The following is a 21,236-nucleotide window of genomic DNA, read 5'->3' as shown; positions in this document are numbered from 1 at the left end:
TGTTGCTGCTGATCTGTTTCATGTTGCTGCTGATCTGTTTCATGTTGCTGCTGATCTGTTTCAATGTTGATGTGTTCATGCGTGCACATCTGCTCACAGACTCATGTTCATGTTTGTGCTGATGTTCAATGTTTTATGTTATGAGTGCTTAGTGTATATTTAGTTGATGTTTTTCTTAGTTCATATCTTAGATGTTATTACTGTTTTTCTTATACATTTTATTGTTGGATGTAACTGGGACCCTGTGTACATAATTTCGCTCCACCACATGTACCACATGAGGTGCGAATGACAATAAAGAAACTCTGACTCTGACTCTGACTCTGACTCTGACTCTGACATTAGTCGGTTAACTTGTGAATTAAAAATCCTTAATATTTCAAAATTCTTTTTTAGCATTTGTCCAAATGGAGAGAAAGAAGCTTTGTTTCACATAAAGCTGCTGTGATTTGTGGCAAAATTACAATTAAGTATTTATCTTTTTAGTAGTAATCTTTGTCTAAATCTGTTTTTCAGATCTGAAAATAGAAAGTTTAGCTCATATTTTTTTATTTACAAGAAGAGATCAGCTAATTAATTATCACTGGAACTGTCATTTAAAGTGTAAAAGCCAAGGATGAAAACAAAACACAAGTGGAGTACAATAGTGATTATTTTATTTTTATTTAAACCTTTATTTTACCAGGAAAGAAGACCATTGAGTTTATTAATCTCTTTTACAACGATGTCCTGGATTGCATGTATACGTTACATGATTATTATGGAAAATCCCTGTAAAGTTAGACTGGGCAATGATTAACATCCATCCAATTCATTTTCAATTCAGTTTATTTATATAGCACAAAGTCGTAACAGAAGCTGTCTCAGGACACTGAAGAGAAACAGTCAATTTTAAGTTTTCTGAGGTAGCTGTGGCAGCCATCATGAACCAAAATGGCTCCAAAAGTTAATCCGTATTTTTAAATGAGAAAAATGGCATCTCTTTAAATTACGTTGCTGTGGTAACTCAAAATGCCAATAAAAGTACTGGCACACATCACGGTGCCGTGCCGGTTGTTTTGATAGAACATTTTTGAGGGTACACGTTGTGGTTTGGGCTGCATTAAAGTTGATGAAAGAGCAAGGCCCTTTACAGGTGGATAATAATACATGGCTGCCTTTCTATGCAGTCACCAATGATGTAAAGAAGTTTAACACACGTTAAACTTCTTGGTAAAATAGAGAAAATGTGTTTGTTTTTAATGTTGTGGTTTGTACTCTGTCTACATCTGGTAGTAAATCACTGGACAGCAACAGTGCATTGAAACTGTACTGATGTAAACAGATGCATGAACTGGATGCTTCAGTGACTAGAAAAACTCATTGTGTGTACAAGTGTACAGCACTTGGCAATAAAGCTTCCTGATTCTGGTTCAAAATTTGATATTAACGGGCACAGACTCAAAGAGTTCTGGGCATGACTGTAGAAGTCTACAACCAGTCAAAGCAACCAAAGGTATAAAAGTTTCAAGATGACATTTTATTTACAGAATTTCCTACAAATATGTTTTGGTAGCTGGCTTGTAGCTTGACTGTAGCTTTTCCACACATGACTGATACCAACAGTTGTGTTTAAAAAGAAACTCTGGTATCTTACCTGGTTGATAATCATGAGAGGTGCATTGTTCTTTCCTGTGTTTTCTGAACTTACTGACTGCTGGAACAAACAATGCAGACTCTAAATAAGTTCTGTGAATTTCCATGTGATGAGGTAATGGAGAAACTTGAGCTCTTCTACTGACCTAACTGCTGACTGAAGACTTTCGTTGGGATGTTCTTTCTTCAACATAAACAAATTGTGAACCTGTTGTGCCTCTATCTCCTTGAAACTTACTAAGTGATGATGCGGTCAGATAAAAAACAAAACCATCATTTAAATTAATATTTCTAGGAATTTGCATTAACGGCTGAGTGCTGAAGGTGCTTACAGGCTGGGTCAGAAACACCAGCGTGGAAGGATTTGAGTGAGCTGCAGAAAGAGGCTGAGGAAGTCCTTCTGTTGGTCACACGGTCTAAATCCTCTTTTGAGCTGTCAGCACTGAGCTGGGACTCAGAGCCTGAATTATGGGACTGCTAGTAAAAAAAATATTGTCACAAGTTAATAGTCCTTATTAATAGTTAATAAGTTAATGTAATGGTTAACGTTAGTGACTTTAACCTAATGAAAACATTAGTATTGGAGACTATGGAAGGTGAGGCATCATTGCCAACACCCACGGAGACAAAAAGGTGAAGCGTCATCGTTGCTGATCCTCACAGAGAAACTGGGAGGTAAAGCATAATGGCCAACCCCCACAGAGACACTGGAAGGTGAGGCGTCATGGCCGACCTCCACAGAAACACAGAAAATTGAGGCATCATGGCCAACCCCCACTGAGACACAGGAAGGTGATGCATAATGGCTGACCCCAACAGAGACAAAAGAAGATGAGGTATTATGGCTGACCCCCACGGAGACACTGGAAGGTGCGGTGTCATGGCCAACACCCAAAGAGACACGAGGTTGAGTTTGGCTGATTCTTCGGCTAACATGGGTTTGTCTACTCCTTCAACTGAGGGTAGGACCCTGACAACTCTGGGGAGTGGGAGAGCAAAGTCTGGACCTGTGAAGAACCACCTGGAACAGATGAACGTCCAGTCATCTGCTCCAGGTTGATTGGGTCTGCTGTTGGTTCTTTCCACGACAGCATGACTTAGGAACAGTGGTAAACCAGGACTCAATGTAGGATTCTGGATCCTCCACTGCCAGCCACTCAGGGAACCACAGAGGCAAGCCCAATGAAGGAAGATGATGAGTCGCCAAAAAGCCACTGGAGGCGAGCAAGGTTGTGAGTAGGGGAAAACAGGCTTAAATGCCTGGCGGGTTCCCCAAAACTGCAACTTGCTCCTCTCCTCCTCCTCCACCAAGAGAGGGCTCCAGGCTGTAGGGTCTTCTTCTCCAGGCAGGCCTGGATCCTCTCATCTGACATCTGCCCCAACTGATGGCGAACTGCAGACACTGCACCTCTTGCTCCTCTTGCTCACGCTGGGCAATCTTTGCTGCTTCTTGAGCCAGGTACTCAACAAGGGTGACCTGTCTGCTGGGTTCTGTTTGGTCCCTAGATTCTGTGACGTTCAGCATACTGTGGAACTCAAGACAGAACTCTAGGACTTGCAATGATAAAATAAATAACTAGAAAGTTCCTGGAGAAACTTTGATGGGAACTGCCACATCAAGGTCAAGGTTCTTTATTATCATTCGCACCACATGTGGTACATGAGGTAGAACAAAACTGTGTACAAGGGGTCCCAGTTACATCCAACAAAAGTATAAATTGTAAAAGAAAAACAGTAATAAGATCCAAGATATGAACTAAGAAATATGCTTAACTAAGAACACGCTAAACACCAATACTGCAAAAACAATACGTCAAACAAAAACAGCACAAACATAAGTCTGTGTGAGAAGATGAGTACGAATGAACACAGCAGCATGAAATAAATCAGCAGCATGAAATCAGCAGAATGAATAATCAGCAGCATATATCAACAATCAAGATGGCGTTACAGTGATTTTTTTTTTCACATTGATTAACCTGGTTAGATATTCATGATTAACAGCTTCAGGGTAGAAGTTCCTCAGTCTAGTGGTTCTGCAGGTCATGCTCCTCAACCTTCTGCGTGGGGGGGGGGGGGCAAAAAGTGTGTGCACTGGGTGAGTGTGGTTCTTCACGCTGCAGGTGGCCCTCTTCCTGCATCTGGAGGTGTAGATGTCTGTGATGGTGGGGAGACTGACTCCAACATCTTCTGTGCAGCCTTCACCACTCTCTGCAAAGCTTTTCTTTCTGCAGCTGTGCAGCCTCCATGCCACACGTTGATGCTGGAGCACAGGATGCTCTCCACTGCACACCTGTAGAAGGAGGTGAGGACTGAGCTTCCCAGTCGAGCTCACCTCAGCTGCCTAAGGGAGTAGAGTCTCTGATGAGCTTTCTTGATCAGGCTGGTGGTGTTGTTGCCCCAGCTGTTGTTATTCAGGTGTACACCCAAGTACTTGTAACTGGAACACAGTTCCTCCTATGTGCAGAGAGGGGGTGTTTGCTCCTTCTGAAATCCACAATCATCTCCTTTGTCTTCTTCACATTGATGTGGAGGTTGTTCTTCCTGCACCAGCTCTCCAGGTGTTCCACCTCCTGCCTGTAGCTGGACTCATCGTTGTTTGTGATGCATCCCACCACCGCTGTATCGTATGCAAACTTTACAATATGACAGCCTGGATGGGTAGGTGCACAGTCAAATGTCAGCAGAATGAACAGGAGGGGGTTCAACACATAGCCCTGAGGGAAGCCAGTGCTGAGGGTTATGTTGTTAGAGGAGAAGTTGTGGATCCTCAGACTGTGGTCTATTTGTTAAGAAGTCCAGGATCCAGTTGCATAGGGAGGGACTTAGTCCTAGTGTGAGTAGTTTGTCCATTAGGGTCTGGGGAATCATGGTGTTGAAGGTGGATGTGAAGTCCACAAAGAGCATATGGACATTGGAGTCCTTCTGCTCCAGGTGAGTGAGAGCAGTGTGGACCACAGCGGAGATTGTGGCCTCTGTTGATCAATTTTTGCAGTATGCATACTGGTGAGGGTCTTCGCTGATGATGTTAGTAGTTTTGAAGTGGGTCATAACCAGTCTTTCGAAGCATTTAGCGACTATCGGGGTGAGTGCTACTGGCCAGTAGTCATTCAGATGAGTCACTGCAGAGCTTTTGGAACTGGGATCATAGTGGCGGTCTTCAGGCAGGTGGGAACTGTTGCCAGGGTGAGGGAGGAGTTAAAGATGTTGGCCAGAACCTCTGGTGGGTCCACAAGAAGGCAAACCCATGCTACTCCTTCAGAGTGGGCCCGACCAGGCCCCATGAGTAGAAACCCGGTCATCAGGAGCTTGCCGACAAGCCCCTCCCCCAGGCCTGACTCCAGGGTGGGGCCATGGTAACCTACGTCCGGGCAAGGGACACTGAGTTCCTTGTTTTTTCCTGTCCATAAGTCTTGTGAATCGCTCTTTGCCTGGCCTGCCAACAAGGACCAATCTGCCTTGGGAGACCCTACCAGACAGCATAGCTCCTAGGATCATTCAAGCGCACAAACTGCTCCACCACGATAAGATGGTGAATCAAAGAAAAGTTTAATTTCATTGTTTTTGAAAAGTTGTGGTCAACATAACGTCGACATAACGTGAATTATATAAATAAAACATTATAACTTATACAGAATGATGAAACGTTTCTACACTTTTCTGTTTTTGTTTTTTGAATGTCCAGAGGACCTGACTTAACTTTTTAAGATTTTTCTACCTGAATTATTGAGCATGCATCAGGATATAACTTATACACACTTTCACCAACATGAAATTCTTGTCATGTCAGCCTCTTGAGCAAATTGGCTAAATCAAACTTTAAGTGTCAAATTAAAAAAAAAAGGCAAACCTGGCTTATGTCTAAATAACCAAAACATTGTGGAAAAAAAAGTTCTCGTTAAAAATTCTCATCTCACTAGAATTTTTTTTTCTTCTACTAAAACTGCAGCATTTTATTATATTGATTATGCAGAAAACCTTTTGAAAGACAATTTTAACATATTAGGGTTCAACATGTATCAGAAAATGGTAGTTTACAGAGTTAGTCAGAATTCTTGAAATATTTTATACTGCAGGACATCCATCCATCCATTATCTTTTACCCGCTTCTTCCATTTTGGGTCACGGGGGTCGCCGGTGCCCATGTCCAGCAATCACTGTGCGAGGGGCGGGATACACCCTGGACGGGTCGCAAGTCCATCACAGGGACACATAGAGACAAACGAGACAAACAACCATTCACTTTCTCACTCACACCTAGGGACAATTTAGAGTTACCAATCAGCCTAACATGCATGTTTTTGGTCTGTGGGAGGAAACCGGGGTACCCGGAGAAAACCCATGCATGCATGGAGAGAACATGTAAGGTCCACCCAGAAGGGCCCCCGATCAAGATTTGATTCAGCGACCTGCTCACTGAGAGGCAACAGCTCTACCAGTTGCACCACTGCGCTGGCCCAAACCTTTAATATTAATTGGCATTTTAAAATGAAGACATTAGTAGTTGTGCTTGAGGTAAACATAGATTTCATCCCTAAAATTGCAGCCTTTTGTTCAAAATAAATAACAAAATATCATTCATTCTTGTGGGTGCTTTAGGTGTTGCTGGGAATTATATAGTTGTGTAATGAACTCAGACTAAAGCTTTTTCTCTGACTGAAAGAGAGGAAAGCTTTTTGTTGTCACAGACAGAAACATCCGTAAGAAAAGTGCACGTGTTCCTTTATACTGGAAGTTTTGACACAAAATCTTTGTGCCATTAAGAAGGATTTGTCTTTACAGCCATTAAAGCTGTGAAGGGTGTGAGCCTGCAGCTTTTACTGAGAAATGCTGACATCTACTGTCAGGAAGAGGGATTATCTTGATCTAATCATGCAATTAATATAGAAACTTAAAACTAACTTTTAAATGTACAGTAGATGTAGCACCTTCATTTTCTGTATATTTTATGTGTTCAGCTCGTTTCACTGAACTTCAAAATTGTATCTGAAGTAAGTCATGTCTTCCAAGTGCACTGGAAGGCTTCTCTTCCCAACGTGTTGTGAATCAAACTCCTCCAAATAATCCACACAAATGACAGATCTGGATAAATGAATAGTATTTTAATTGATGTTGAATATGCAGAATCAAATATGATGATACAGTAGTGGAAATGGTCTCTTGGGTGCAGTCTAGATCTGTGTCTTTGTGCAGTGGCTCGGGTCTAGGGGTCCGTGTCTCTGTACACTCATAGGTGGAGGTTCTGAAGCACAATAACCAAAACAAATATAACGGGTTTCAATGAGTTTTTACTTTTATGTTGTAATATGAATTTTTGTTTTTGAGGACAAACAAATTAAATATAAATCATTACCTTCATTCGTAGTCTAAAGACCTTCTTCCATTTCGTGGCTTAAAAACAACAACAACCAAAAACAAACAAACATATTATTACATATATACATTATGTATATACAGTAGTCCCTCGTTTATCGCGGGTGTTCGGGACCGTGCCCACCCACAATAAGTGAAAAACCACGAAGTAGGGATACAGTAGTCTAAGTTCAGTTCAGTAAACTTTGTCATGACATGTGCCAGGCTGCAGTCACACTTACTCATCACCTGTTACTCCCAATCTCCCTCCTTAAATAAACAATTTAAATGTAAATACAGTAACATTTTAAATTAACAATCCATGCAGCATAAATTGTTTATTTAAAATATTACAGTATTTAAATTTTAATTTTAGAGAAGAGAAGCGCAGCAGGACATCAAAGGGATGTCACACAGCTTCACACAGCTCTGCAGCACTGATCAGAAATGAACTTCAGGTCCAATCTTACTTTGAAAATTCGTGATAAATGAACCGCGAAGTAGCGAAGGACTACTATCCATCGTTTATTGCAGGGGATTCGTACCCTGAAGCCCCACAATAAGTGAAAAACCGCAAAGTAGGAATAGTAGTACAAGTAGTAAGTAGTAGTTTATTTTAGTATATACATATATATATATATATATATATATATATATATATATATATATATATACACGTTTTAAATCTTTCCTATGCTCTTGCAATATTCTAAACAATGTTTCTAAAGTCTAAACACGCTAAAAGAGCACAGAATGTCATGATTTTAGCTCTCTGCCTCATCTGCTCTGTGCTACCTGTAACCGTTTTTGGCCACGTCCACGTCTGCCCTCTGCACGGAGAACAGCTGATCAGCTGTAGCAGGAAGCTTATCCTGTAGCTCTGGGCTGCACAAATTTGCAGCAGGTGCCAAAGATCCCTTATGATGAATCAAACAAATGGAAACTATGTTCTCTTGCCTGGACGTGGGTCACCAGGGCCCCACTCTGGAGCCGGGCCTGGAGGTGGGGCATGCTGGCGAGTACCTGGTGGCCAGGCTTTTACCCATGGAGCCCGGCCAGGCACAGTCCGAAGAAGAGATGAGGGTCCCTCTTCCTAAGGGCTCACCACCTGTGGGAGGGGCCAAAGGGGTTGGGTGCAATGTGGGATGGGTGGTGGCCAAGGGCGGGGACATTGGCGTTCTGATCCTCAGCTACAGAAGCTGGCTATTGGTATGTGGAATGCCACCTCTCTGGGGGGAAAGGAGCCTGAGCTGGTGTGTGAGGTTGAGAAGTTCCGGCTAGAAATAGTCGGACTCACCTCGATGCATGTCTCTGGAACCAGTTTTCTTGAGAAGGGTTGGACACTCTTCCACTCCGAGCAGGAGTGGGCATACTTGTTGCCCCCCATCTTGGTGCCTGTGTGTTGGGGTTCACCCCAGTGAACGAGAAGGTGGCCTCCCCCCGCCTACATGTGGGGGGACGGGTTCTGACTGTTGTTTGTGCTTATTTACCAAACAGCAGTTCAGATTACCCACCCTTTTTGGAGTCCCTGGAGGGGGTACTGGAGAGTGCACCTCCTGGGGACCCCCTTGTTCTGCTAGGGGACTTCAACACTAATGTGGACAATGACAGTGAGACCTGGAGGGGTGTGGTTGGGAGGAACAGCCCACCTGATATGAACCCAAGTGGTGATCTGTTGTTGGACTTCTGTGCTCGTCATGGATTGTCCATAACAAAAACCATGTTCAAGCATAAGGGTATCCATATGTGCTCTTGGCACCAGGACACCCTAGACCACAGTTTGATGATTGACTTTGTTGTCATCTCATCTGATCTGTGGCTGCATGTCTTGGAATCTCAGCTGAAGAGAGGGGCGGAGCTTTCCACTGACCACTACCTGGTGGTGAGTTGGCTCTCATGGTGGGGGAGGATGCCGGTCAGACCTGACAGGCCTAAACGTATTGTTAAGGTCTGCTGGGAACGTCTGGCAGATTATCCCGTGAGACAGAGTTTTAACTGCCACCTCCAGGAGAACTTTGAACACTTTCCGGGGAGGTGGGGGACATTGAGCCAGAGTGGGCCATGTTCTGTGCCTCTATTGTCGAAGCGGCTTACCCGAGTTGTAGCCGCAAGGTTGTCGGTGCCTGTTGCGGTGGCAACCCTCGAACCTGGTGGTGGACACCGGCGGTGAGGGATGCTATCAGGCTGAAGAAGAAGTTCTATCAGGCCTTTTGGGCTTGTGGGACCCCAGAAGCAGCTGATGGGTACCGGCAGTTCAAGCGGCATATGGCTCGAGTGGTCGCTGAGGCAAAAAATCGTGTGTGGGAGGAGTTTGGAGAGGCCATGAAGAATGACTTCCATATGGCTTTGAAGTGATTCTGGTCCATCATCCGACATCTTGGGGGGAAAGCGGTACGCCAACAACACTGTTTATAGTGGAGGTGGTGTGTTGCTGACCTCAACTCAGGATGTCGTGGGGCGGTGGGCAGAGTACTTCGAAGACCTCCTCAATCCCACCAGCACGTCTTCCACTGAGGAAGCGGAGCCTGGGGTCTTTGGGTTGGGCTCTCCAATCTCTGGTGCTGAGGTCACTGAGGTAGTTAAAAAGCTCCTTGGTGAAAGGGCCCCAGGGGTGATTGAGATTCACCCAGAGTTCCTTAAGGCTCTGGATGTTGTGGGGTTGTGTTGGCTTATAGGATTCTGCAATATTGTGTGGACATCGGGGGCAGTTCCTCTGGATTGGCAGACTGGGGTGGTGGTCCTCCTATTCAAAAAGGGGGACCATAGAGTGTGTTCCAACTACAGGGGGATCACGTTGTTAAGCCTCCATGGTAAGGCCTATTCAGGGGCTCTGGAGAGGACTGTCTGTTGGATAGTCGAACCTCAGATTCAGGAGGAGCAGTGCCGTTTTTGTCCTGGTCGTGGAACAATGGACAAACTCTACACCCTCAGCAGGGTCCTGGAGGATACGTGGGAGTTTGCCCAACCAGTCTACATGTGTTTTGTGGACTTGGAGAAGGCCTTCGACTGCGTCCCTTGGGGAAACTTGTAGTGAGTACTCTGGGAGCATGGGGTGCCAGGCTGTTTGATACGGGCTGTTAGGTCCCTGTATGACCAGTGTCAGAGCTTGGTTCACATTGCCGGCAGTAACTCGGGCTTGTTCCCGATGAGAGTTGGACTCCGCCAATGTTGCCCTTTGTCACAGATTCTGTTCATAACTTTTATGAAAAGAATTTCTAGGCGCAGCCAAGGTGTTGAAGGGATCCGTTTTCGTAGCGTCAGTATCGCGTCTATGCTTTTTGCAGATGACGTGGTCCTATTGGCTTCATCAGGTCTTGATCTACAGCTTTCACTGGAGCAGTTCGCAGCTGAGTGTGACGCGGCCGGGATGAGGATCAGTTCCTCCGAAACCGAGGCCATGGTCTTGAGCCAGAAAAGGGTAGAGTGCCCTCTCCGTGTCGGGGAGGAGGTCCTGCCCCAAGTGGAGCAGTTTAAGTATCTTGGGGTCTTGTTCACGAATGAGGGAAAAATGGAGCGAGAGATCAATTGGCGGATAGGTGCGTTGTCTGCAGTGAAGCGGGCGTTGTACCGATCTGCCGTGGTGAAGAGAGCTGAGTCAAAAGGTGAAGCTCTCAATTTACCAATCAGTCTACATTCCTACCCTCATCTATGGTCATGAGCTTTGGGTTGTGACTGAAAGAACGAGATCTCGGATACAAGCGGCAGAAATGAGTTTTCTCCACAGGGTGTCTGGGCTCTCCCTTAGAGATAGGGTGAGAAGCTCGATCATCCAGGAGTGACTCAGAGTTGGGCCGCTGCTTCTCCATGTTGAGAGGAGCCAGTTGAGGTGGCTCAGGCATCTGGTTAGGATGCTTCCAGGACGCCTCCCTGGTGAGGTGTTCTGGATATGTCCCACTGGTAGGAGACCCAGAGAAAGATCCAGGACACGCTGGAAGGACTATGTTTTTCGGCTGGCCTGGGAATGCCTCTGGATTCCCCCGGAGGTGCTGGCCCAAGTGGCTGGGGAGAGGGAAGTCTGGGCCTCCCTACTTAGGCTGCTACCCCTACGACCTGACCCCGAATAAGCGGAAGAAAATGGATGGATGAATGGCTAAATAATGTAAAATATTCCATCCATTCATTATCTTTTACCCGCTTCTTCCATTTTGGGTCACGGGGGTCGCCTGTGCCCATTTCCAGCAATCACTGTGCGAGGGGCGGGGGACACCCTGGACAGGTCGCTAGTCCATCACATGTAAAATAATTTATTTTAAATAAAAATTCCACGCCAATCGTGTGGGTCATCCATCAATCAGCCAGTTGTGTGTCATGTCCAAATTTATTTTGAAAAACTGTGACAGAGCGAGTTCACAATTAATGAATCGTGAAGTACCGAGGGACTACTATATATATATATATATATATATATATACACACACACACACACACACACACACACACACCAGTATGTTTATGTGTGTGTGTGTGTGTATACAACTTTTTTAAATTAATCGTATTGTGTACATTTAGCTTAATTAAAAAAAATTGCATATGTAGACAAATATTTTACATACTCGGTAGAGGAAGTAGCCTCTGCTCTCGATCCCTCCAGGTCCCTGAAGTTCGGCCTGTATACACACAAAATTGAACTTTCTGTAAAGTTTTAGTCTTATTTGCCACTTCCTCACCAAGAAATCAACAGTTTTCTGTATAGAGGCAACAGAAGTAAACCGGCCTGAGTGCTCACATGTGGATTCAACAAAACAAACAGTCCCATCCACACTCTTCTCTTCATCCACTTTGTTTGAGAGCAACAGATGATGAGTTCACCTTCCAGCTACACTAATTTTAGACTATAATTACGCTCAGCTTGGAACTGCAACTAATGTGGAACAGCATTATCAACATGTAAGCTGAGGATGGAGAAAAACACGTTGCACATACATTTCAGTATCAACATAAATGCAGTGGTTTCATCAGCTCTTTTCGTGCAGCTTTGCAGAGCTGTCCTCAGAAAATGTGCTGAGGAATAACAAAACAAAAGTAAAGCAAATGGCGTCACTGGTTGCATTAATATTTTGCGTGCAAAAAACAAAAGCATTACAAAGCATTTTGTTTATCGATCTTTGTTTTGGTAACTATCAAATGTAAGACTTCTGTAAACAGCATCAACGACAGAACAGTAAGAAATGAAGGCTGAAAGGAATGTGAGTGGTACATACGCGCATCAAGAGTCCTCTGTCTTTTCTGGTATGGAGCTGAGAAACTAGATGCAGAAGAGGGTGCAGCTGAGAGCTCTGACAGACAGGCAAACACAAAACATCAACTGCAGTGAATAAAGTACACAACGTGGGATGTAAAGGCCAATAAAGGAATGCTGCTTCCTTCTTGTCCACAAAGAACATGCAGCACAGAAATGCAAATGCTTCTTTTTTTAAAGTTTTTATTTTATTTAGATAAATGGGGAGTGGTGGCCAAGAGGTTGGAGAGGGTGGGCCTGTGATTGGAATGTAGTGGGTTTGACTCCCCAGACCAACAACGTCAAAACATGTAGAACAAGTGAAACACCCACACCCGCCTCCACCTTCATTTGCTCCACTTTCCTCCACAAGGCCCTTTCCCCTGGGCGCCCTAGATATCAGCTCTCTGCTCCACACAGAGAGCTGTGGTAGCTCGGTGGTCTCTGGTTGTGTCAGGAAGGACATCCGGTGTAAAAATAGTCATCAAGTCTTCGTGCGACTTAGTTTGATGTGTCGACCCCAGAAAAAGGGAGCAGCCGAAAGAAAAAATAATTTATTTAGACAAATTCAATTCAGTTTATTTATATAGCGCCAAATCACAGCACTTGTTTTGTATCTTTATAATGCAGGACAACAGTTTTTTAAATTATATTTTTGCACAAACCAACACACCAGTTTGACATGGGTTGGTGTATTAGTTGTAAATATTTATGATGTGGTATTCTATTGGGGAGGGGGGACTGGTGATTTGAGGGCTCTTTTATAGGTATGAATGCTTCAAAAACATTTAAACATATTCTACTTTACACTGCTATAACCCTACACAACTTAAACCCTCATATCACAGCTCAGATAAACTGTCTTCAAAAATCATTGAACATTGTTTAAATTAATTAAAAAAAAGAAAATAATCAACACTTCAATAAATCAATATGCGTTGAAATGAATTTTAAAACAAAAAGGAAAAATGTATAAATGTATCAACTGATATATCAATGTCCAGGGTGTCCCCCGCCTCTTGGACATGGGCACTAGTGACCCCGGCGACCCAGAAAGAAAGAAGTGGGTAAAGATGATGGATGGATAAATACATATTTAAAAAAATTTAAAATTAACATTGAAAATTAAAAAAAAAAATTACAAAATGTCCAAATTTCTATGAATGATGTTTGGAGGTTTATAAGCTTCTGATGCTATGTTTCTATTTATTTATTTATTTATTTTACAATCTCATTTTCCCACTTTTTGTATTTTAAAAGTGGTATTGTCCCTTATTAAAATTTCACAGTATATTCCCATCTTATACATCCATTTCCATCTTATATTCCAGGTCTTATTGTTCCATATTTTCCTAACAGAGCACCGGTACTTCGCTCTCAGACTGCAGGTTTACTTGTGGTTCCTAGAGTTTCCAAAAGCAGAAAGGGAGGCAGATCTTTCAGTTCTCAGGCTCCTCTCTTGTGGAACCAACTTCCAGTTTCTGTCCGTGAGGCTGACACTTTGTCCAGTTTAAGACTGGGATTAAGACTTTCCTTCCTGATAAATCCTATAGTTAGGGTTTACTTGTTATGCTATTTTAAGCTTAGACTAGAGGAGAAATTAACCTACTTTCCTTAAATGGTTTGTTAAAATTGAATAGTTTTCATTTGATACTATTTCTATCTTAACATGTGATTCTTGATCTGCCATTGTGTATCTGTTACTACCAAACCCAGCCGGTCGAAGCAGATGGTCCTCTTGTCCTGAGCTGGTTCTGCTAAAGGTTTCTTTGTTCTGTTGTTGTTTTCATTACGTTTATTTTTTTCTTTCAGCTCTTCCATTCTATAGTGGTCACCACAGCAAGTTAAACTCATATTACAGAAAAACATGTTTAGCGTTGGATGCCCTTCCTGCACAACCTGAGCTTGAACCTCAGGAGGACCTTGGTCATGACCACTACTTTGTCGTAAAGAACTGGTTTAACAGGACTCAGCTATGATCCTGTTCTCTTTCATTTAGCAGGCACTTTAAGGGGAGCATGCGTGCATCGGTTCATTGTTTCTATTTTTACATTTTTCGTGAACAAGCAAAAAAGGCAACATGTTTTAATGCAACCAATAAATAAATGTGTTCTTGTAGCCATGCTGTTGCCTCCTTAAATAAATTGTTTTCAGTCATCCAAAAAAGTTCAATCTGGTCCTCTGGACATTCAAAAAAAACAAAAACAAAACAAAGCAAAAAAAATGTAGAAACGTTTCGTCTCTCATCCAAGAGACTTCCTCAGTCTGAGGTGCTGTATTCAGCTCAGTCTCTTAAATAGCACCTTCTCAGAGTGGATCAACCAGTTTGCTGCTGACAACCAAAACCAGCTGATCACATGCTCAAGAAGGACCATCAGCCTAACGAAGGATCATTAGCACCTGATGGCTGTTTACTACTCACAGTAAACCGCTGGCCTGGAGATGAGACTCATCTCCAGGCCAGCGGTCACTCTTTCAAGGATGAAGATGTGCACATCCTGGACAGAGAGGAACGATGGTTTGAGAGAGGAGTAAAGGAGGCCATCTTTGTGAAAAGAAATCGTCCATCATTAAACAGGGGTGGAGGCCTCCGGGTTCAACTGTCCCCCTCTTACAATGCTGTGATTGCTAGTATCACTCAGCCCTCTGTGAACAGTAAACAGCCATCAGGTGCTAATGATCCATTGTTAGGCTGATGGTCCTTCTTGAGCATGTGATCAGCTGGTTTTGGTTGTAGCAAACTGGTTGATCCACCCTGAGAAGGTGCTATTTAAGAGACTGAGCTGAAAACAGCACCTCAGACTGAGGAAGTCTTTCGGATGAGAGATGAAACGTTTCTAGATTTTTTTTGCTTTGTTTTGTTTTTTGTTTTTTTGAATGTCCAGAGGACCAGATTGAACTTTTTTGGATTTTTCTACCTGGATTATTGAGCATGCATCAGGATGTTTTCAGTCATGCTTTGCTAACAAGAAAGGAGACTAAAGCCTCATGATGGGAGCCCATTTCCATCATATGTCCGTTACCATGCATAGATTTCACTTTCTTATTGTGTGCACCTGCATTAGGTTCAGTAAATGACATGCAGATTCTCCTAATTCTTGCTGCAAAGCGCCAAAGAGCCAAACTTAAAGTCTCATTCAATAAGTGCAAATCTTGTGTAAAGTAAGTATAAAATGTGAGTTTTCCTTCAGCCGAGCAGCAAACAGTGCTGTTTTAGCTTTTCACTTACTTACCCCTTGTGACAAGTCTGAACCGTGGGGTCTAGAGTAATGGAATAAAAACTGCAAATACAGTACAGACGGTAAACAACAACAACAACAAAACCTCACATGCATGCAAACAACCAACACAGTCCAAAACCAGATTGATCTAAGATGGTTATGTCTATTTCAAGGGGGAAAAAATGAACAGAACAAGGATAAACTTACTCTTTTATTATTTTCTGGAAAACTCTGTTCCTGAAATATTATCAACAAAGAAAAAGTAATGTGAATCTTAATCTGACTCTATTTTTTAAAATTCTGCAACAAAGCACACTGAGAAAAAAAGAGAGACGTAAATGAGAAGCACCTTTGATTTGTGAACCAGCATCAAGACACAGAGTTCTCCTAAAATATCAGACGCCTGCAAAACAACCAAGGTTGTCAGAAATTATCCATATGAAAAAAAAAGTGTATTATTTGCCTTAAAACTGCAGATTCTCTCTTCTCAGACTCTTTCAGTCCACTGCTTCAGATCGGACCTACCCAGAACTGCAGGTCTGCAGAGAGGTAGGATGAGCACGTAGTTTCTATCTGTAGGGCAGCACAGAGGATGTTGAAGGGCTGCAGCAGCGTGAACGATGGAGATGCAAAAATATTCATAAAATAAAGAAAGGATAGAGTACCTGGTGGAGTAACTGCCTCTGATTGGGTGTGACCTGTTGGAGATCTGCTGGAGCACCTGTCATTTTACACACAAACACTTAAAGGGTTGACTAGAACATATACATATATTTCTCTGAAAGTCTAAGTTGTTTTCATGCTGTACACTATAGTATTGTTGAACGCACTAATAGTCGTGATCAGCAGCATTTCTGATTTTTTTCATGATTGCAGAAAATATCCATTAGTAGGGTCACAGCTTTACAGTCAAACTAAAAAAAGAAATAGACTCTTTTATTTAAAAATAAACAACTTGTGAGTAAATGGAAAAAAACAGCTTGCAGTGTTGACATAAATGATTATTCTCTAAACCTTCAAATCAATTCAAAGGTCGGTTTGAGATGAGGCGATAAAGTGTCAATCTACATCCAAACTTCTCTCAGTCATTTCTGAGTTTAAAATGTTGAACTGTCACTGTGGAGGCAGATACAGATGGATGGATATTAAAATGAACATCATTTATTTTATTAAAATGAACTTCATTTAATTTATTAAAATGAACATCATTTAATTTATTAAAATGAACTTAATTTAATTTATTAAAATGAACATCATTTAATTTATTAAAATGAACATCATTTATTTTATTAAAATGAACATGATTTATTTTATTAAAATAAACATAATTTAATTTATTAAAATGAACATAATTTAATTTATTAAAATGACCATCATTTATTTTATTAAAATAAACATAATTTATTTTATTAAAATTAACATCATTTATTTTATTAAAATGAACATCATTTATTTTATTAAAGTGAACATCATTTATTTTATTAATCTGAACATAATTCATTTTATTAAACTAAACATAAGTTATTTTTGTTCATCTGATGGATAAAGTAAAATAAAAATGATATAATTTCTCTAATAAAAGAAGGGTAAAACATGCACAACAACACAGACTTACAAGTGGAGCCTGGGATGGTGAGGATGAGGAGCAGCGTGAGGCAGAGTGGACTCATGGTGCTGCTGCTCATGGTGCTGCTGCTCATGGTGCTGCTGCTCAGGGCTTCATGCCGCGCTGGCTGCCTGCTCGGGCTCCGGACGCTCTTCATCTCCCTCTCTCTGGCTGCCCTTTCTTCTCTTTTGTTAGGAGTGTTTCAACTTGAAGCTCTTCTGACAATTTCTGGCTCACGTCAGGAGGATATGAAGACTCGCGCCCCACTCCCTCCACGGAGACACGTGGTTGCGTCACTGGAAGCCCCTGGAGCAGGAAACTTATTAAACTGGATCAACAGGTTGGCAGAGTGTGTAGGCACAAATTAGTCATATACATGTTGTGCTTGTAAGTCAGATTGTGTTGTAATTAAGTTTTGTAACATTGTAAAATAAAATGGCTGAGAATTTCTGCTTTGAGTATGTGTATGTAGGAATGTGTGCATTTAAAAAGGATTGTATTTGTCAAAAATAATTACACAAGTTATATTTTTTATTAAGGTTTGTTTACTGATACAAAGCAACAAAACAAACAAAAAAAAGTACATGTAAAAATCTGCACATGTTCCCTAACTGTTAGTTTCAATGATGACAGGACATTTTCTTCCTCTCAGTTGTTGGTCAATGTCAAGCTGAGCACAAATTTAACAATCCAGCCAGACAACCCATATGTTCAGCTGTTGTGTTGGCACTTTAGCTACAAGTGCCAGACTTTCTGCATCTATATTACTTTATGGTTTCGTGCAAGGGCGTCAGAAGCATCTGTAATGTGGGGGGGACACAATGATGTGTGCACGTGTGTGCGCAGTAAAAAAGGTGTTCACTAGTGAACAAAAGAGCAACATTTCACCTAGATTTCCTTTAATTCCACACATTTAAAACATGTTTCTAACCAAGTTTGTGTAAATTCAGCTGTGGGTTTTAAAGACATTTTAACTTTAATACACTTTAATACAGAGCGTCAGGTCAGCACTATTTGTGTTTATAGAGAAATAAAAAACATCATCACTGGACATTTTTACTTGTGTTCAACACTACACATCTAAATGATGTTTCTCATGAAGCTTGAGGACAATAAGATGTGGGGTTTTAAAGACGTTTCAACTTTAATGCACCTGAACGCACAGCGTCTCTTACACCTGCAGCGTCTCACAGCGTCACAGTTACTGCTAAGAGAACATGCTACAGACGTAGCTCCACTTCTCTCCTCCTAACATGAATATTTGTTTATGATCAACCTTCCCGGTCAACAACTGCCCGCACTAAGCTGCTAAACTGGCGAGCGAGTAACACAAAGGTGTCTTCATCTCCTCCACTTGTGCACGTTTTCTGCCGAGGCAAGAGGCAGGTGGAGACTGAGGAGAGTTGGAGGTAACCAGGAAAACCTGGAGTGGAGTTTTAGTGGTTTGAGTATTCTATTAATCAAGTGGAATGGATTCGTTCACGAAGAAAGAGAAACTGTGCCGCCTGAACTAATGTTTTATAGTAAAAGTGGGGGTGTCCAAATGAACGTTTTTTTTAAATGTGGGGGGACTTGACCCCTTCACATATAATGGTTGTGACACCTATGGTTTAGTGGAACAAAAACAAAATCGTTGCCCAGATATATATTTGAAAATCACGTTCAGTAGCACTGGCGCCGTCTTCTGACAAAATGTACTACCTTTACAGCAGTGGTTCTCAATCTGGGGTCCCTGGAACCAGCTGGTGAATTTTTGACTTTTGGGGGGTATTAAAACTGACTTACACTGCCATCAAGTGGTCAAAAAAGGTACTACATACTGATGGATTATGGATTATTCTCATAGCTCTTTTTATAGTATTGTTAATGCCTGTAGTGTAGTTTTGTAATTATTGCCCCCAGATTTCTGCACAGTAACTTAAATAAGGTAAGATTAGTAAACAGTAGAGTACATGCAATGCTTTTTGTTTCATGATCAACTTGGCTTTGTTTAAGAGGGTGATATTTCTTGAGAATTTACTTTGAACATATTTGATGTGTGGTTTCCAGTTGAGTTTATCATCAATAATGACACCTAGAAATTTGTTTTAATGAACTCTTTCAATATTCACCCCAGCTATATGTATTTAAATTTCTGTAGGTGATTGACAGTTCCCAAATAACATTGTTTTTGTTTTGTTTAGGTTCAAGGACAGCTTATTTTCATCAAAACACATTTGGTTTGTTCAATTCATCAGTTACATCCTTTAACAGTTGTTACATGTCATCTCCAACACTAAATTTTTTTGTATTATTGGCAAATAGTATGCTTTTCATTATCTCAGGTACAATACATAGATCATTTACATAAACTATAAACAGTGTGGGACCCAGGACTGACCCCTGAGGAACCCCACAAACAATGTCCAAACATCCAGAACAAACATCTCCCAACTTCACATACTTTTGTCTGCCTTTCAAGTAGCTTTGAATGATGACCTCAGCTGGGGCATCAACACCACCAGCCTTATCAAGAAAGCTCATCAGAGACTCTACTTCCTCAGGCAGCTGAGGCGAGCTGGTCTGGGAAGCTCAGTCCTCACCTCCTTCTACATGTGTGCAGTGGAGAGCATCCTCTGCTGTAAGAAAAGCTTTGCAGAGAGTGGTGAAGGCTGCACTGAAGTCTGTCAGCCTCCCCACCATCACAGACATCTACACCTCCAGATGCAGGAAGAGAGCCACCTGCATCATGAAGGACCCCACTCACCCAGCACACACACTTTGTGCCTTGTTCCTCTCAGGCAGGAAGTTGAGGAGCATTAAAACTAGACTGAGGAACAGCTTCTACCCTGAAGCTGTTAGACTCATGAATATCTAACCAGGATAATTACTGTGAAATATCACATCATGTTGCTGATTTATTTCATGTTGCTGTGTTCATTCGTACTCGTCTGCTCACAGAGACTCATGTTCTTGCTGTTGTTCGGCGTATTGTTTTTGTACGACTAGTGTTTAGCGTATTTCTAGTTAACGTTTTTCTTAGTTCATATCTTAGCGCTTGTTACTGTTTTTCTTTTACATTTTATACTTTTGTTGGCTGTAACTGGGACCCTGTGTACATAATTTCATTCCACCACATGTACCACGTGTGGTGTGTATGACAAATAAAGAAACTCTGACTCTCTGACTCTGATATACACACACATATACACACACATATTCACACACATTAAGGCTAAAAGTGGTCAACAAAGAGGTCGATTTCCTACAATAATGTGGTCACGTGGTAGCTCGCCACCAATTGTAGAACGTTGTTAATGGAGGTGACAATTAGACCTGACCCAAAAGGTCAAAAACATAAATTAAGTACATAGTCAAACAAATTAAATTAGCTTTACCTTAAATGCTTTGTAACCATTATTAAAAACAAACATGTTCAATAAATGCTATTTTTCATAAACATTTGACTTCATAATTCAATTAAGGCACATTTTAAAAATATTTACTCAAAACCAGTTAGCTTTAAGGCTAACAAAGGAATCAAACATTAATTCGAAATAACAGTTGTACAACAGGTTCAAAAAATATGTAACTACCGGTATAATTTAATTCAAACCGAGTCAGTACTAAACAGTAAAACCACCACCGCCGCTGGAGCGGTTTGTCAAAAAGTAACAAAAATACCTTAAAATAGTTAAAATAAATTCAACCAAAGATGTCCTTTAATTACTAAAGGTATGGCCTTTTATTCAGCTTACTTATTGAGTAACATTATTAGCGTAATAAATAGGGATGCATCGATCCACTTTTTGCACTTCCGATACCAATACCGATATCTGAGGTTCAAGCCCCCGTCAGTCTGCGGAGGTCAATGCCTACAGGATTTGAACTGAAGTGGACACCCGCAGGGCATGTCCGCGCAAAGCTCAATTTTTACGACCACTTATGCATACTCGCACAATAAACTGCCCAGCGACGGACTATTTTGTATGCGACACCTAGGTATTAAATTCACCTTCTTCATCCTTGATCTGGCCTTTTCTTTTTCTTTTTTGTCTTTTTTTTTTGCCAAAAGACAAGTGATCTCTTCCTCCTCCATTGATGCTATGACTGAAATGGTGAGAAATGAAGGAATTTGTCACGAGCGAATTAAAATCAGGTCTGGCGTGGCTGCAGGAGGGTCTGGAGATTTCCTGGTGGGCTGGTCTGATGTGTGGGCTGCAGG

At 41.8% G+C, this 21,236-nt stretch overlaps 1 protein-coding gene across 1 annotated transcript; it reads right to left on the bottom strand.

Annotated features, from left to right (window-relative positions):
- Window positions 1-6,820: 6,820 nt before the first annotated feature.
- Window positions 6,821-17,189, bottom strand: nmu (neuromedin U). Its single transcript, XM_037675048.1, has 10 exons — window positions 17,042-17,189; window positions 16,092-16,147; window positions 15,952-15,999; window positions 15,776-15,829; window positions 15,634-15,663; window positions 15,439-15,486; window positions 12,189-12,263; window positions 11,541-11,594; window positions 6,989-7,026; window positions 6,821-6,877 (listed from the first exon to the last, which is right to left on the bottom strand). Exons 1-9 carry the CDS (start codon window positions 17,187-17,189, stop codon window positions 6,991-6,993), a joined length of 549 nt encoding a protein of 182 aa, XP_037530976.1. The 3' UTR covers window positions 6,821-6,877; window positions 6,989-6,990.
- Between the last annotated feature and the right edge of the window lie 4,047 nt (window positions 17,190-21,236).

The sequence above is a fragment of the Nematolebias whitei genome, chromosome 3, assembly GCF_014905685.2.
Source record: "Nematolebias whitei isolate Nwh7 chromosome 3, NemWhi1, whole genome shotgun sequence".
Classification (NCBI taxonomy): Eukaryota; Metazoa; Chordata; class Actinopteri; order Cyprinodontiformes; family Rivulidae; genus Nematolebias; species Nematolebias whitei.
This window is presented reverse-complemented; position numbering and strand designations above follow the sequence as displayed.

Excerpts from the sequence above, each read along its gene's own strand:
- nmu (XM_037675048.1), bottom strand. The coding sequence starts at position 17,189 with ATGAAGAGCGTCCGGAGCCCGAGCAGGCAGCCAGCGCGGCATGAAGCC. Across the intron at positions 15,664-15,775 it reads TGCTGGTTCACAAATCAAAG|GAACAGAGTTTTCCAGAAAA; the intron begins GTGCTTCTCATT and ends ATAATATTTCAG. Across the intron at positions 12,264-15,438 it reads GTTCAGACTTGTCACAAGGG|AGCTCTCAGCTGCACCCTCT; the intron begins GTAAGTAAGTGA and ends CCTGTCTGTCAG.